This window comes from Palaemon carinicauda, chromosome 24, assembly GCF_036898095.1.
Source record: "Palaemon carinicauda isolate YSFRI2023 chromosome 24, ASM3689809v2, whole genome shotgun sequence".
NCBI lineage: Eukaryota > Metazoa > Arthropoda > Malacostraca > Decapoda > Palaemonidae > Palaemon > Palaemon carinicauda.
The window spans coordinates 97,457,469-97,471,615 of NC_090748.1; the positions used below are offsets into that span (position 1 = coordinate 97,457,469).

The 14,147-nt window shown below is 34.7% G+C and overlaps 1 protein-coding gene across 1 annotated transcript in view; it reads left to right on the plus strand.

Annotated features, from left to right (window-relative positions):
* Window positions 1–2,787: 2,787 nt before the first annotated feature.
* LOC137617908 (uncharacterized) overlaps window positions 2,788–14,147 on the plus strand; it is a 37,762-nt gene continuing 26,402 nt past the window's right edge. Inside the window, exons 1-5 of the mRNA XM_068347852.1 lie at window positions 2,788–3,278; window positions 3,664–3,717; window positions 10,106–10,197; window positions 11,298–11,411; window positions 13,982–14,017. Coding sequence (XP_068203953.1) covers window positions 3,001–3,278; window positions 3,664–3,717; window positions 10,106–10,197; window positions 11,298–11,411; window positions 13,982–14,017 — 574 coding nt within the window. The 5' untranslated portion in view covers window positions 2,788–3,000. The remainder of the gene's footprint in view (window positions 3,279–3,663; window positions 3,718–10,105; window positions 10,198–11,297; window positions 11,412–13,981; window positions 14,018–14,147) is intronic.

Below are 14,147 nucleotides of genomic sequence, written 5' to 3' on the forward strand. Positions count from 1 at the left end.
TATGTTGTGGTTCTCGCACTAGTTAATTAGTATCATTAAAACTAATAAACTAAAAGAATAAGGTTATGATGGTGTAGAGTGGACCTCCAAATCATACGAGTTCCTGCTATTATAACCATTTTAATGTATATTTATAATATCTTGCTATAAGAGAGAGAGAGAGAGAGAGAGAGAGAGAGAGAGAGAGAGAGAGAGAGAGAGAGAGAGAGAGAGAGAGAGAGAGAGAGAGTTTTCCAAATTGCCTTAGAGTCTGCAATCACGCTACCCAATTTTTAAGAATCTTGATTCTTTACAACGAAGAAAAATGACAAAAATGTGGAATAAATATTTACCAATATCAAAATGAAAATAGCAATTGAAAACTAAGTAAAGTTGATTATTAAACAGAACTTGTTGAATGCTTATTACACCTTTTGTAAGGATAATATCATAAGACCAATATCCGGTAGGTTGTTGTACGACAACTCGCCAATCAATGAAGAACTCATGGTAGTGTCGACCTGCCAGTTGTATGATAATGATTCCTATTTTCCTAATTTCCTTTCCATTTCGATATAACATTTAGCTTTATGATAGCCGTGATTGAAAATTGATAATAAATAAGGAACGTGTCGTATATATAATTAATGAGATCAATGAGATGGAATTATGTAAGTCATTTAAGAGAGGAAAATGGTTAAAAAACGCAAAATAGCATCTATGTAGCCCTCATGTCGACTGGCAATTGCTTGGATGGATTAGTATAGAAAAGGGTCTACCTGTGGTTGCATAGTGTGTTAATGTAGCTATGGAAATACTATTCTAGGGCGAGGTATAACAGTTCTACATAGTAAAATAATAACTAAATACTAAGTAAATAGTGTAAATATTAAGTATTTCATCGTTGTCATTTGAAACAGTCACATGGAAAACAAAGGCAGAATTGTCACGAAGATACTAGCTCACGTAATCTAGTAAATGCGTATGTTGAATAAATTCTCATTTTTTAACTTGAAGGTGGAAATTTGATAAAATCTACGGGATGTAAATGAAAATATAGAAAAGATATGGGAATTAGCTGTGTGGATTTTCAAAGGTAAAATATTAATTCTTTTTATATTTTAATTAGATCTATAGTAAAAGTAGTGCCTAAACCCCAAGATTTTAATAGTGGTAAAACTATGTATATATATATACATATATATATTAGATATATATATATAAATATATATACATATATATATATATATATATATATATATATATATATATATATATATAAATATATATATATATATATATATATATAAATATATGTATATATATAAATGTATATATATATAAATATATGTATGTATATATATATATATATATATATATATATATATATATATATATATATAAATATATATATATATAAATATATATATAAATATATATATATATATATATATATATATATATATATATATATATAATTATATAAATAAATATATATATATATATATATATATATATATAAATATATATATATGTGTGTGTGTGTCTGAGTATTTATATATATATATATATATATATATATATATATATATATATATATATATATATATATACAGATATATATATATATATATATGTATATATATACATATATATGTGTGTGAGTATAGATAAACATTTATATACAGTAGGCCTACATAAAGAAAAAAATAAAACACTAAGTGAATCGTAACTAGTTTCATCTATACGGCATGTTCAAGAGGACTGATTCATTAATATATTTTGTTTACAATATACAGTGTTTGGTACAGTGAAGATATGAACCGACACACAAACATTTTTAGAACAAAACATCAGAAAAAACATGCTTCTTGGGTGGAGCTCATATCCTATTAGCTAGGGGGTATCGGTTAAAGGACAAACACAGTTGTCCTATACTCAATTTTTTTAATGAGGCGCATTTGCACCATCTCGCAGGGGTGCCCTTTTAGCTCGGAAAAGTTTCCTGCTATCTGATTGGTGAGAATTATCTTTTCCAACCAATCAGCGATCAGGAAACATTTCCGAGCTAAAAGGGCACCCCTGCGAGTCGGTGCAAATCTGCCTCACTAAAAAGAATTGATTATAGTGTTTATTTAGGCCTTTCAATAGTTTGCCTACAGTGTCTTTATATCAACATGGGTTAATCTTAAATCATTTCTCTTATCGATGTATTTACAAAAAAACATTCACATATGTATAACCTACATACATATACACAGATGCATACATATCCATTTTCATACATATGTATATTGTATACATATGTGTGCATATACATATGCATATATATATATGTATATATATATGTATGTATATATATATATATATATATATATATATATATATATATATATATATGTACATATATATATATATATATATATATATATATATATATGCATATATACATATATATATATATATATATATATATATATATATATATATATGCATATATATATATGTGTGTGTGTGTATATATATGTCTATATATATATATATATATATATATATATATATATATATATATATATATATTCCTGGTTTGGATACACCCAACACAAACACACTTGAATATAAGGATATATAAAGCCTAATGAATACTAATACACCAGACATTTTGGTCATTAGCACACATTTAGTGTAAATCAAAATTACAACTAGACCCCCTGTCAAATATATGCATATTCTTTTTAGAATATACAAATAATTCATCTGAGATCAAACTTTTTTTTCAGGTTATTAGCAATACTTTATTAATTGGGAAAAAGCACAAAGTCCAGTAATTCCATAAAAAAAAAAGCAAATTCTTCCCCCAAAGTGTCTTTGTTCATTACTGGGTGCGGTGAATCACATAGATGGAGAAGTACAGCCAGGCCACATACACTGGGAAAACTGACGAAGGCTGAGAGGACATTCGTGAACAAGCTAGAGAAACACACAAAGTGAATAGGGATTCACAACTGAAAGTTAACCAGAATGGGCAAAGACGATAGCAGAGATAACGGAGGGGACAGCGGCATGGGACGGAGCTCGGCCGAAGAGAGCTCCTTGCGCTCAACCAGTGGGACAGACACTCTGAGTCCTGAGAGTAGGGACATTCCGGCCATCAAGAAAGGCTGGGTGAAAAGCGCTGCCACCAGTGACGATGAAGGCAGCAGAGGCCCAGGAGGGAAGTCCACTAAGGCAGGGGTTACGGGCAAGAAGGATGAGATGGCCAAGCTGCAAAAAGAGCTAGACCAAGAGATCAGATATAGGTAAGTTGTACGCTGCACAGAGGTCCTCCAATCTTAAGCCCTGTGAATATTTCCTTGGCACTGGTGTGAGGTTTGAGTTTGTGCATCATGTTTAGTTTTTTTCTTCAACGTATTTTTCACCCATATGCAAACATTGGTTTGATGAAATGTTACTCTCATGGGAATGCCTGATACTATTCAGATTTGATTGAAAAAACAAAATACGTAAAGTGAATGTTAATCTAGTAGACATCTAATTTGTTCTGTTGTGAATATATGAATTCCTTTTACCATAATACACACTTGCATGATCCTTGTGTCTTAATACTTTCCTACCCTCCTCTCCCAACCCTTTCACACTTCTCTGTTCTATCACTTCCATCTAAATACCCCTCAAACCACAAAGGGCCACAATGGAACAGCTTTGGCTCATCAAGAGATACCTGGCCAGCAAGGAACTGTAAGTCATACCTATAATGAATCCTTTAAGCACACGCTTACGGCAACTACTGCTTTCCGGATACAAATAAATCATGCTTTCTAGATGTACATTACCTATTGGCTTGCTATCTTGCTTGGAATAGCCAGTGTTCCAATTTAAAAGAAAGATCTTTTCTTAGCTATGCACAAGGAAAATGGTGGAGATTGGGCTACAAGCATGTCTGATACTGTGTAATGTTTCAGCGTAGTCCAGCACCGTTTGAATGGTAAGCGCATTAAACTTGAAACACTGTTTAAAGGTAAAATACACTGCCAAATAGGGGTTCACAGATCTGAGTTTCTTTAAGAATTCAACGAGAGTACTTTGAAATGTCCATCACCCATCTGTTGTCGGGGGTTCATTTCTTTGATGTTTCAAGCAATCTCCTGTTCCTGCATTGTTATTTTGACTGGTTTAATTCCAGTGAGTTTTGTCTTTTATTTTCCTTCCTGTTTTTGGCCTCATTTAAATTTTTTTTATAGAAGGCTTTAACATCTGATTGGGATTTTTTACCATTTTGTTTAATTATCCTATAGACATTTCTTTCAGTATCACTGCCTCAAACTTAAGCTATTCCTTTTTTAGTCGTAGCATATTTCCCCTCTGGTTTTTTTTTTCTTTTTGTAAGATTGTTTCATACTTTTTTTATGAGGCAAGCTTGGCATACCATAGCATTTTTCTGCCAAGACCCTTGACTGGAACTACCTTGCTGTTCCTCCAGCCACCTGTATTATGAGGTTTTACTTTCTGGGCACCTCTGCTCTGTCCAGGAAAACCATACATCATGCAAAGGAAACTTTCCTCGTCAGGGATGCACAGCCTGTGACAAATCTTTTTTCTACTTTTAAACCAATGCTCACAGAATCCTTCTGACACTCATGAAAACATCATCAGTTACAAGCAAGGTAGGTAAAGCTTTAACTTATTGCTTATATTTTGTTGCTATTTGTTACCTTACTTCGTTTCTTTTAGGCTTCTTGTTCCCTCATACCACTTTCTCTTGGGTGCTATGGTTATATCTTACCTATTTTAATCTAGAGTTTTAGCTTTTGATTTTTTCGTAAGAAAGATATAGAATAATAATCAGCAATTCTCTTTCTCCTCACAGTATTTTGCCAATTCTTGTACATTAGCATAGCTGAAAATATTGACTTCCTGCCAAAGAGTGATACTTTTGCCATTTTAGATCAGAGATTTTCTGAATAACCTCTATTTCACTCCTCTCTCATATTAAGTACTATGTAGGGTATTCTTTGTCTCCTTACTCAAGCATGACAGTAATTTTTACCCCTTCCTTACTGTACTTTTTATTGGTTCTAATAGCACTATCTCCTTAGTGTCATTACCCCCATATTATTGTAACACCAGGTTACTCTTCATATGGAATTACTTGATCTAAAATCATCCTTAGAATAAATCACATCCTCATCTTACAAGAAAAAGTTTGCAAAACATGAGTTAAGACATTTCAAAGAGATTTAGTTAATGGGACGGTTCTGAAATGAATAATCATCACTTCTGAAGACTACATTGTATTATTTCACCAAAAATCTAAAGGAGTTCTTGGGTCCTGGTGTTTTTTTACCAAAATTTTATAGATGCTGTTTGGCAAAAGCCCCACTGCTTCTTGTTATAGTTTACTACTCATAAACATAAAACCATTCACTTCAGATCGTACAATTGAGTTAAAAGAGTTCTGTCATACAACAGATTATCATGTCTTTAATCCCAGTCTCTTCGCAAACTAAACAAACTGAGTACATTTTATATCAAGTCTCACGCTGAGTAGTGAACTTTGTCATCTTTCAATACTGCAGCGAGTTGTGGTGGCCTATTGGAAACGTCCCTGCATGGCGATCTGTTAGATGGGGGTTAAAGTCCCACCCAAGCTCAATAGCTTTTTGTAGTGTCTGCAACATCACCATCCTTGTGAGCTAAGGATAGGGCGTTTGGGGGGTGACTATAGGTCTACTTGCTGAGTCATCAGCAGTCATTGCCTTGCCATCCCTGGTTCTAACTTGGGTGGAGGGGGGGCTTGGGCGCTGATCTTATGTATATGGCTAGTCTCTAGGGCTGTACTGCTAGCTAGGGCACTGTCACTATCCCTTGCCTCTACCATTCATGAATGGCCTATAAACGCCCAATTCTTTGTTTCAAATTAGTCAAAATTTACTGGATAAAACACTTTCTGTACAAATTTAGTATATCCACTCGAATTTTCCAGTTAGTATGCAGGCTTATCACCAACCTGTTGATACATGTTTTTGCACAGGATAATTACAATCAGGGCGTCTGCTACACCAGAAGATACACAAACTTAGAAAGGTGAGCACTCCTTGATCATAAAAATTATTTAATATTCGTACCTGTAATGAAACAGTTAGTGATACAAACTTCTGCAGGATATTTCGTATTCGATATCTGTTAGTTTTCATATATTTTATTCATTTCCTTATTTCGTTTCCTCACTGGGCTGTTTTCCCTGTTGGGGCCCTTGGGTTTATAGCATCCTGCTTTTCCAACTAGGGTTGTAGATTGGGTAGTAATAATAATAATAATAATAATAATAATAATATTTTTTCCTTGTTGGAGCCCTTGGGCTTATAGCATCCTACTTTTCCAACTAGGATTGTAGCTTAGGTAATAATAATAATAATAATAGTAATAAAATAAGGATGATAATAAAAATAATAATAATAATAATAATAATAATAATAATAATAATATTAATGATAACAATAAAAAAATAATGATAAAATAATAATAATAATAATGATAATAATAAAATAATAATAATATAAATAATAACAATAACAACAATAATAATAAAATAAAAATAATAACAATAATAATAATAATGATGATAACGATACTACTACTACTACTACTACTACTAATAATAATAATAATAACAACAACAACACCCTCGGAAACACGATGCTTCTATGTTGTTAACCTAAGAGCTTGGAATGCAACAAGGAAGGCGGCAAAGATCGATCAAATCATTCCACGGGACGCAATGGCTCCCAGGTAACTCAGGTCGTTGGCCACGTGACCGGACAGGAGGGTCTAAATTACGTCTAGTTTTAGGGGTGAGGTGGCCGAGGTGGTGACGCCCCTGACTGGTGAACGCCAGACAGGGGTTAGACTCGTTCGAGTCCCGCTCAAACTCGTTTGTTTCTTTGGTCGCTGCAATCTCACCATCCTTGTGAGCCGGTAGCCTATAGGTCTATCTGCGGAGTCATCAGCAGCCATTTCCTGGCCCCCCTTGGTCCTAACTTGGGTGGAGAAGGGGGCTTGGGCGCTGATCATATGTCTATATGGTCAGTCGCCAGGGCATTGTCCTGCTTGATTGGGCAATGTCACTTCCTTGCCTCTGCTATTATTATTATTATCATTACTAGCTAAGCTACAGCCCTGGTTTCAAAAACAGGATGCTATAAGCCCTAGGGTTCCAACAGGGAAAAACAGCCATGTGAGGAAAGGAAATAAGGAAATAAATAAACTACAAGAGGACTGATAAATAATATAAAATGTTTTAAGAACAGTAATAACATTAGAATAGATCTTTCATATATAAATTATAAAATTTAAAATAACAAGAGAAAGAGAAATAAGAAATAAAAGTTTGCCCGTGTGTACCCTCAAGCAAGAAAGTTTGTCGGGGTTGCTGATCAAGTGAATATCCTAATTCTAGTTACTTTATAGCCTAATGTTGGCAGTTGAAGAGCTGAGTTTACTCACTGTATAGATTTTCCATCAGTAGGATTACATAATCACCTATGTATGAAGGTTTATGTAAGTTACAGTCAATGCCAGCTAAAGGTCAGGGCTGGTCAATCGAATTTCTGTCTTGGGTTAGAGTTCTCTTGGTTGAGGGTACACTCGGGCACACTATTCCATCTTATTTCTCTTCCTCTTGTTTCGTTAAACTTTTATAGTTTATATTGGAAATAATTATTTTAATGTTGTTACTGTTCTTAAAATATTCTATTTTTTCTTGTTTCCTATCTTCACTGGGCTATTTTTCCCTGTTGGAGCCCTTGGGGTTATAGCATCTTGCTTTTCCAACTAGGTTGTAGCTTAGCTAATAATAATAATAATAATAATAATAATAATAATAATAATAATGTAATTGTTCAGTGGCTACTTTCCTCTTGGTAAAGGTAGAAGAGACTCTTTAGCAGATCTTCTAGGAGAAGAATACTCCAAAATTAAACCATTGTTCTCTAGTCTCGGGTAGTCCCATAGCCTCTGAACCATGGCCTTCCACTGTCTTGGATTAGAGTTCTCTTGCTTGAGAGTACACTCGGAATGCTGTTCTATCCTATTTCTCCTTCTCTCTTTTTTATTTTTGAGTTTTTATAGTTTATATGTAATGGACCTAATTTAAAGTTATTATGTTCTTGAAATATTTCATTTTGATTGTCTATTCTTCTCTTGCACAATATTTATTTCCTAGTTTACTTTCCTCACTGGGCTATTTTTCTCTGTTTCAGCCCTTTGGCTTTTTGCCTCTCCAACTAGCTTTATAGCCTAGCTTATTATAATAATAATAATAATAATAATAATACTCTTTCCCATGAAGTGGGCAATTTGGATTGATGAACTAGGCGCAGGGAGAAACGACAGAAATAAAAAAGTTTAGGAACAACTGCAAAATACTCAATATTTTTTAAATGAGGCACATATGCACTGACTCACAGGGATGCCCTTTTAGTAAGGAAAACTTTCCTGCTAGCTGATTGTTTAGAATTATTTTGTCCAATTATTCAGCTAGAAGGAAACTTTTGCACCGACTTGCAGGGATGCCCTTTTAGCTTGGAATTTTCCTGCTAGCTGATTGGTTAGAATTATTTTGTCCAACCATTCAGCTAGTAGGAAACTTTTGCACTGAATAACAGGGATGCCCTTTTAGCTCTGAAAAGTTTCCTACTAGCTGATTGGTTAGAATTATCTTGTCCAACCAATTAGTTAGTAGGAAACTTTTCCAAGCTAAAAGGGCACCCCTGCGAGTCAGTGCAAATGTGCCTTATTAAAAAAATTGACTATCGTGAGAAATGCAATCCTGGTCCAAGGTTTCGATAAAACATTTCTGAAAGGTCATTCACTGAACTACTCCACTGAAATGGGGTGGTGCTAATAGCCAACTGATTTGAGCAGTGGACAGTCAAGATCCCTGACACACCTCGCTCGATATTGGTGCACCCTGTCACACCCATACTTCGCGGCGAGAGACCAAACAGATAGCGTAGGGAGCTACGGCAGAGGTTGGTGTGAGGGCTGAACGCAGGAACTATCCGGGTGCACTTCTTTACAGGCAGGTCTACCAGGAATTCCTGTGTCCAACTGTACTTTTGAGATTATCCATGACTCCCATTATAGTTAAACTGTTCTTTAAATTTTCTTTACTGAATTTCCAATTTTATAAATCTGCATCACGTACCGCTTACTTGCACAGTATGCCATTACGCGTTAGGTAAGTACAGTTATTTTCTCATGGTTAGTCTGCCTGGTATGATAGAATCATTCTTATATATAATAAAATTTGTAGATCAGCATGTTCCCTAGGGGCCTTTACATTTTTTTTTAATTCATTGTCTGCATAAATTCATTGTACTTACTCTTTTTTTCTATAACTTCTATACTATCTAAGCTATTGTACTATACTGTAGCTACAAAGGTTTGAGACTTGGAAATTACGTCTGTTGCCATTTCTTAAGCCATTTCATTCCTATCATGGAAACGTGGCAGGGCCGCGAAACATTGGCAAGTCATTAGACCTGTTGCCATCTCTTATGCCATATCATTCCTATCTTAGAAACGTGGCAGCGCCACGAAACATTGGCAAGTCATTAGAGCTGTTGCCATCTCTTATGCCATATCATTCCTATCTTGGAAATGTGGCAGCGCCGCAAATCCCTTGCAAGTCTCAATTCTAAGTGGCTAGACTAGGATGGGCTGGCGGATTTTCATTTGCCTTGCAAGTTGCATCATGACGATGAAAGTAACCAATTAAAAATCATTTCTTGAGTTCTTATTGCATCTGGGATTGTAAATAGCTTTGTTTAGATTTTCTCTTCATGAAATGACATTTACAATGTTGATGTCATGCAATCAATTAAAAGTTGAGGTTAGTTCTAACATAACAAATAAAACTAGTTGGAGTTTTGATAAAGCATGATTCAATCTAAAAGTAAAATTAAAATTAATTGATTTTGATTGCTTATGCAGTACTAATACCATTTTTTTTTAAATTCATTCATTAATGGAAATGATTCCATACATACTAACTCCCATTCTTTTATTACCACTTTATAAAAAATACAAAAAACGGCTACTACTCCTGTCAATTCGCCTCGATCAGAGATACCATTCAGTGGTCTGTCGGAGTGTTGCAACAGAGTGTGGATGAACTGCAAAAACAGCTGGAAGCCGTAAAAAAAGGAGAGGATTTTGGTAAGCAACTATTCTGGCTATGTTACCCCCCCCCCCCCTATCAGCCTAGTATTTTCCTTGGAGCCACCCTAACCTTTATTAGTGAATGCTTACATTACTATTTGTATATATCCTTCATTAGTGGACACTTTAGTACTACTTGTATATATCCTTTATTAGTGAACGCTTATGCTGGGATCACACTTGGGCACTACGGCCATGGTGATGTTGCGAGATGTTGATTTTAGCAAAATTTTGAGCATATCGCCACACATTTCCATTCATCCCGGGTATGTTTCGCGCCAAATCCCATGGACTGAGATGAGCATCGTCACATGTGCGATACATTCCTGGTTACCACACGCTGTCACAACACTGGCGGACAGAATGAAACCTGCTCCATTTTTTCGCCTAGTGTACAATGATGGTCGGGCACCTTCAATACAACGCGTGCAAGGAGATAACGCATCACATTATCAGTGTTCTGTTTCGCTGTCATTGCTAACCTAATCGCCTCTCAAAACTATATATGCGATATATCTCCCTATGGGAGACGGGGCACCATGAATCACTGCGCATGCGTTCAGCGCTGATACGTAAAGTGAGAGAGAGAGAGAGAGAGAGAATACTTTGTCATATTTGAAATAAAATATAAAGCCTGAACATCGTAACAAAGGAAATATATTTGGGCGGAAACAAACTTTGGTTTTTACGATATAAAATGCTTTAGTGGATTGGTGAAAAACTTTTAATATACGGGAGTCCTGTGGATCACGCATGCCTTGATCCGTATCGCACATATATCGTGTACACAAAGATCACCAGCGCAAAGTGCCCGACCAATTGAGATGTCGTAACTTGCCCACTGTGATGTATGCCACAGTGTCCTGCGTTTCGAAAAATATGTGCTCAAAAAAATCGTCTGAAAGCGCCTGCGATATTCAAATTCTCGGGATTTTTCCATATCTCCTCTGATCGCCAAGGCGTATCGCCCAAGTGTGTTCCCAGCTTTATAGTAGTACTCTATACATCCTTTATTAGTGAACGCTTATGATACCATCCTTTATAAATTATATTTGAAATACGCCTAATAACAACGAGGAATTAACATTTTATTTCAGGCAGCGAATACAAGTTACGATACGAAACACAGCTTGAGCTGAACGCCAAGTTGGAAGAGCAGACGGCTTGGTATGTTGATGAGATTGACAAGACTAAAGAAAAGATGAAACAAGGTGAGTATATGCATACAAGAAAACATATAAGCATACATTCATATATGGAGCTATGTATACTGTACACAATTAAATTTGAAGGACAAAGACCCAGAGGACAGAAAAGGAGGTGGCCATGAATGGTGAATTGTGTGATATTAATCCAGGAAAGGGCCTCCCTTAGGGCAGAACACTACAGTATAGTAGTACTTTGAGTACCTATATAGGTATTTTATATAGGTACTCTAGTATTACTAGTACTACTGTACACACACACACACACAAACATATATATATATATATATATATATATAATATATATATATATATATATATATATATATATATATATATATATATACATATATATATATACAGGGTGTCAATATAATGTATCCACTCTTTGGATTGTTACAACCTCTTCAATTTATTGATATGAACGTGGAAAACAGATTCTTTTTTTAACATTCTCAAATTGCCCCATGTATCCTTACTTTTTCACTGTGCATTGTTTCTCTCCAGTGAATCTGTTTTCCACGTTAATATCAATATATTGAACAAGTTGTAACAATCCAAAGAGTGTATACATTATTTTGGGACACCCTGTATGTGTGTGTGCGTGTGTGTGTATTTAGTAGTTTGGTTTTTTCCTGGTCAATTCCCTTATATTTCAGTTAATCTATTTCTCTTTTAAAATCTACCTAATTTTTTACAGTTTCCAACCAAATCCTAGTCATATATTAGCCTTTATCACAGTAGCATGCGTTTTAGCATCATTTCGGTGCCAAATTCTGAACAAAAATTAGTTGCAAATGTTAGTTTAAAACGGTACCACACGAGCTAATTATTTCTTCATCTTGATGTGCCTTCTTCTCAGTAGACACCAAAAAGGCAGAGTTATTTGACACTGTAATGAGAAGTTTTCTTCCTCCACAGAACATTATATATGTATTAAATCAAATTTATTTAGTAAATCAGTGGAAAATTCAAGGCCAAAGATTAATTGCTAACTTTTTTTCGCATAAATTTACACGTAGCATCTTACATGCTATGGGGTCTGACTCAATCTCATACTAACAGTAATTTTTAAAAATTTTTTAATAGACTTGTTGCTCCTGAAATATACTATGCAATACAACTACTTGCCAAGATCACTAACACCTCTTTAGCAGATATTAGACTTGAGATGCGTTTAGTTGGGCAGACCATCTGAAAAGCGTTTTTTTTGTTACTGTAGCAAAGGGATTTGTACTGTCCTTTGAAGTGTAGGATATGCATAAATTTAGGGTTGTCATTAATACTGACTACTTCTCGTAAAGTTTAGTGGAAAGATGCAATAGTATATGCTCATATGACGTCTCCTTCAGGAAGTCACCCTGCAACTTAGATGATTTTTTATCTTGCTACTTATACAATTTAACCTGCTTGGTAAATAGTTCAGTTAGGAGTTATGTAAATACATAGATAGAATCCTTTGTCTACTTTCTTGATCCTTGCTCATACTATGTAAATGTTGATCTGCCACTTCATTCCACATTTTAATTACATCTATTCAGGAGCATGCACACTCAGTCACACAGAAAAAATCTTAGTTTCTAGATTTCAAAACTAGCATGGTCTTCATAATGTAGTACAGTAGAAGATAGGTAGTTCGTGGTTATTTTCAATAAAATATCATGCCTTATTTAGACTCCTTCTGCTCTGCACGTAATTTGTTAGTACATCTGGTTGATTAACTACTTATGACAGATCTGCCAGTGTTGGGTATATACCATATACTTTGTTCAGTTCATAGTTTGTAAATGTATCACATCTATAGTACTAATGTTCAAGATTAGTGGGCCACCTACAGTGTACGTTGTACAGTACTGTACATTGAAAGCATTGATTCCTCCTTTAATTCTCATCTGTATCTTTAGTCTGCACTAGAGTACCTATATATGTATAGGTACTCTAGTCTGCACTACCTTAGCTGAACACCTCTTACTAACTTGTGCTCATTTTTACCTATCATTTAAACAGATCCAGGGGCCTAGTACTATCCAAAGTCTAAATGTTTCATTAAATCATCTATTTGAATAAAAATGATTAATGGCAATCTTGTTTATATACATTCCATAATATTGTGTAAGAACCAATTGCCAATGAGTCATATTTTGACTTCATTATTAGTTTCTGAAGTAAAATGATGGTAACACCCATAGTTAGCATAGCTTTGTAACATACAGAGTTATATTATGTTGCACGTTTGTTCTCGGTAACCTCTGCATTAAGTCTATATTTTTTCATTTTGGTAAGATGATATCTGGCGTTGAATAATAGGCCTATATTGCTTTTATTTAATAAAGACAGTGTTGGTCAACGTATTTGTGATCTCATGGTACGATTATATCTTCACCATAATCAATAATTACAGTTTTAGTTTTATGGAACAATCCTACAAATTATTTATACACTTCAGCCAATATAATCTTACCAAACACCCATTCTAAGCAATTGTAGAATTAGATAATAATGTAGATACTGTATATACCTACAGCACTATGTTTTTTTACTAACTTCCTCTCCTTGTCTCATACTTTTTCATACAGCCTACCAGAGGATTCAGTATGGTGTCACGACTCTATGTGAGTTGTTTCCGCCCACCCGCTTGTGCTGCTTTCTCTGTAGTTTCTCACATCTTAATGTTCCAAGGTTCATGAAGTCATCCATTCGAAATTCTAGTTATGACGTATAATGACGTCATCACTAGATTTT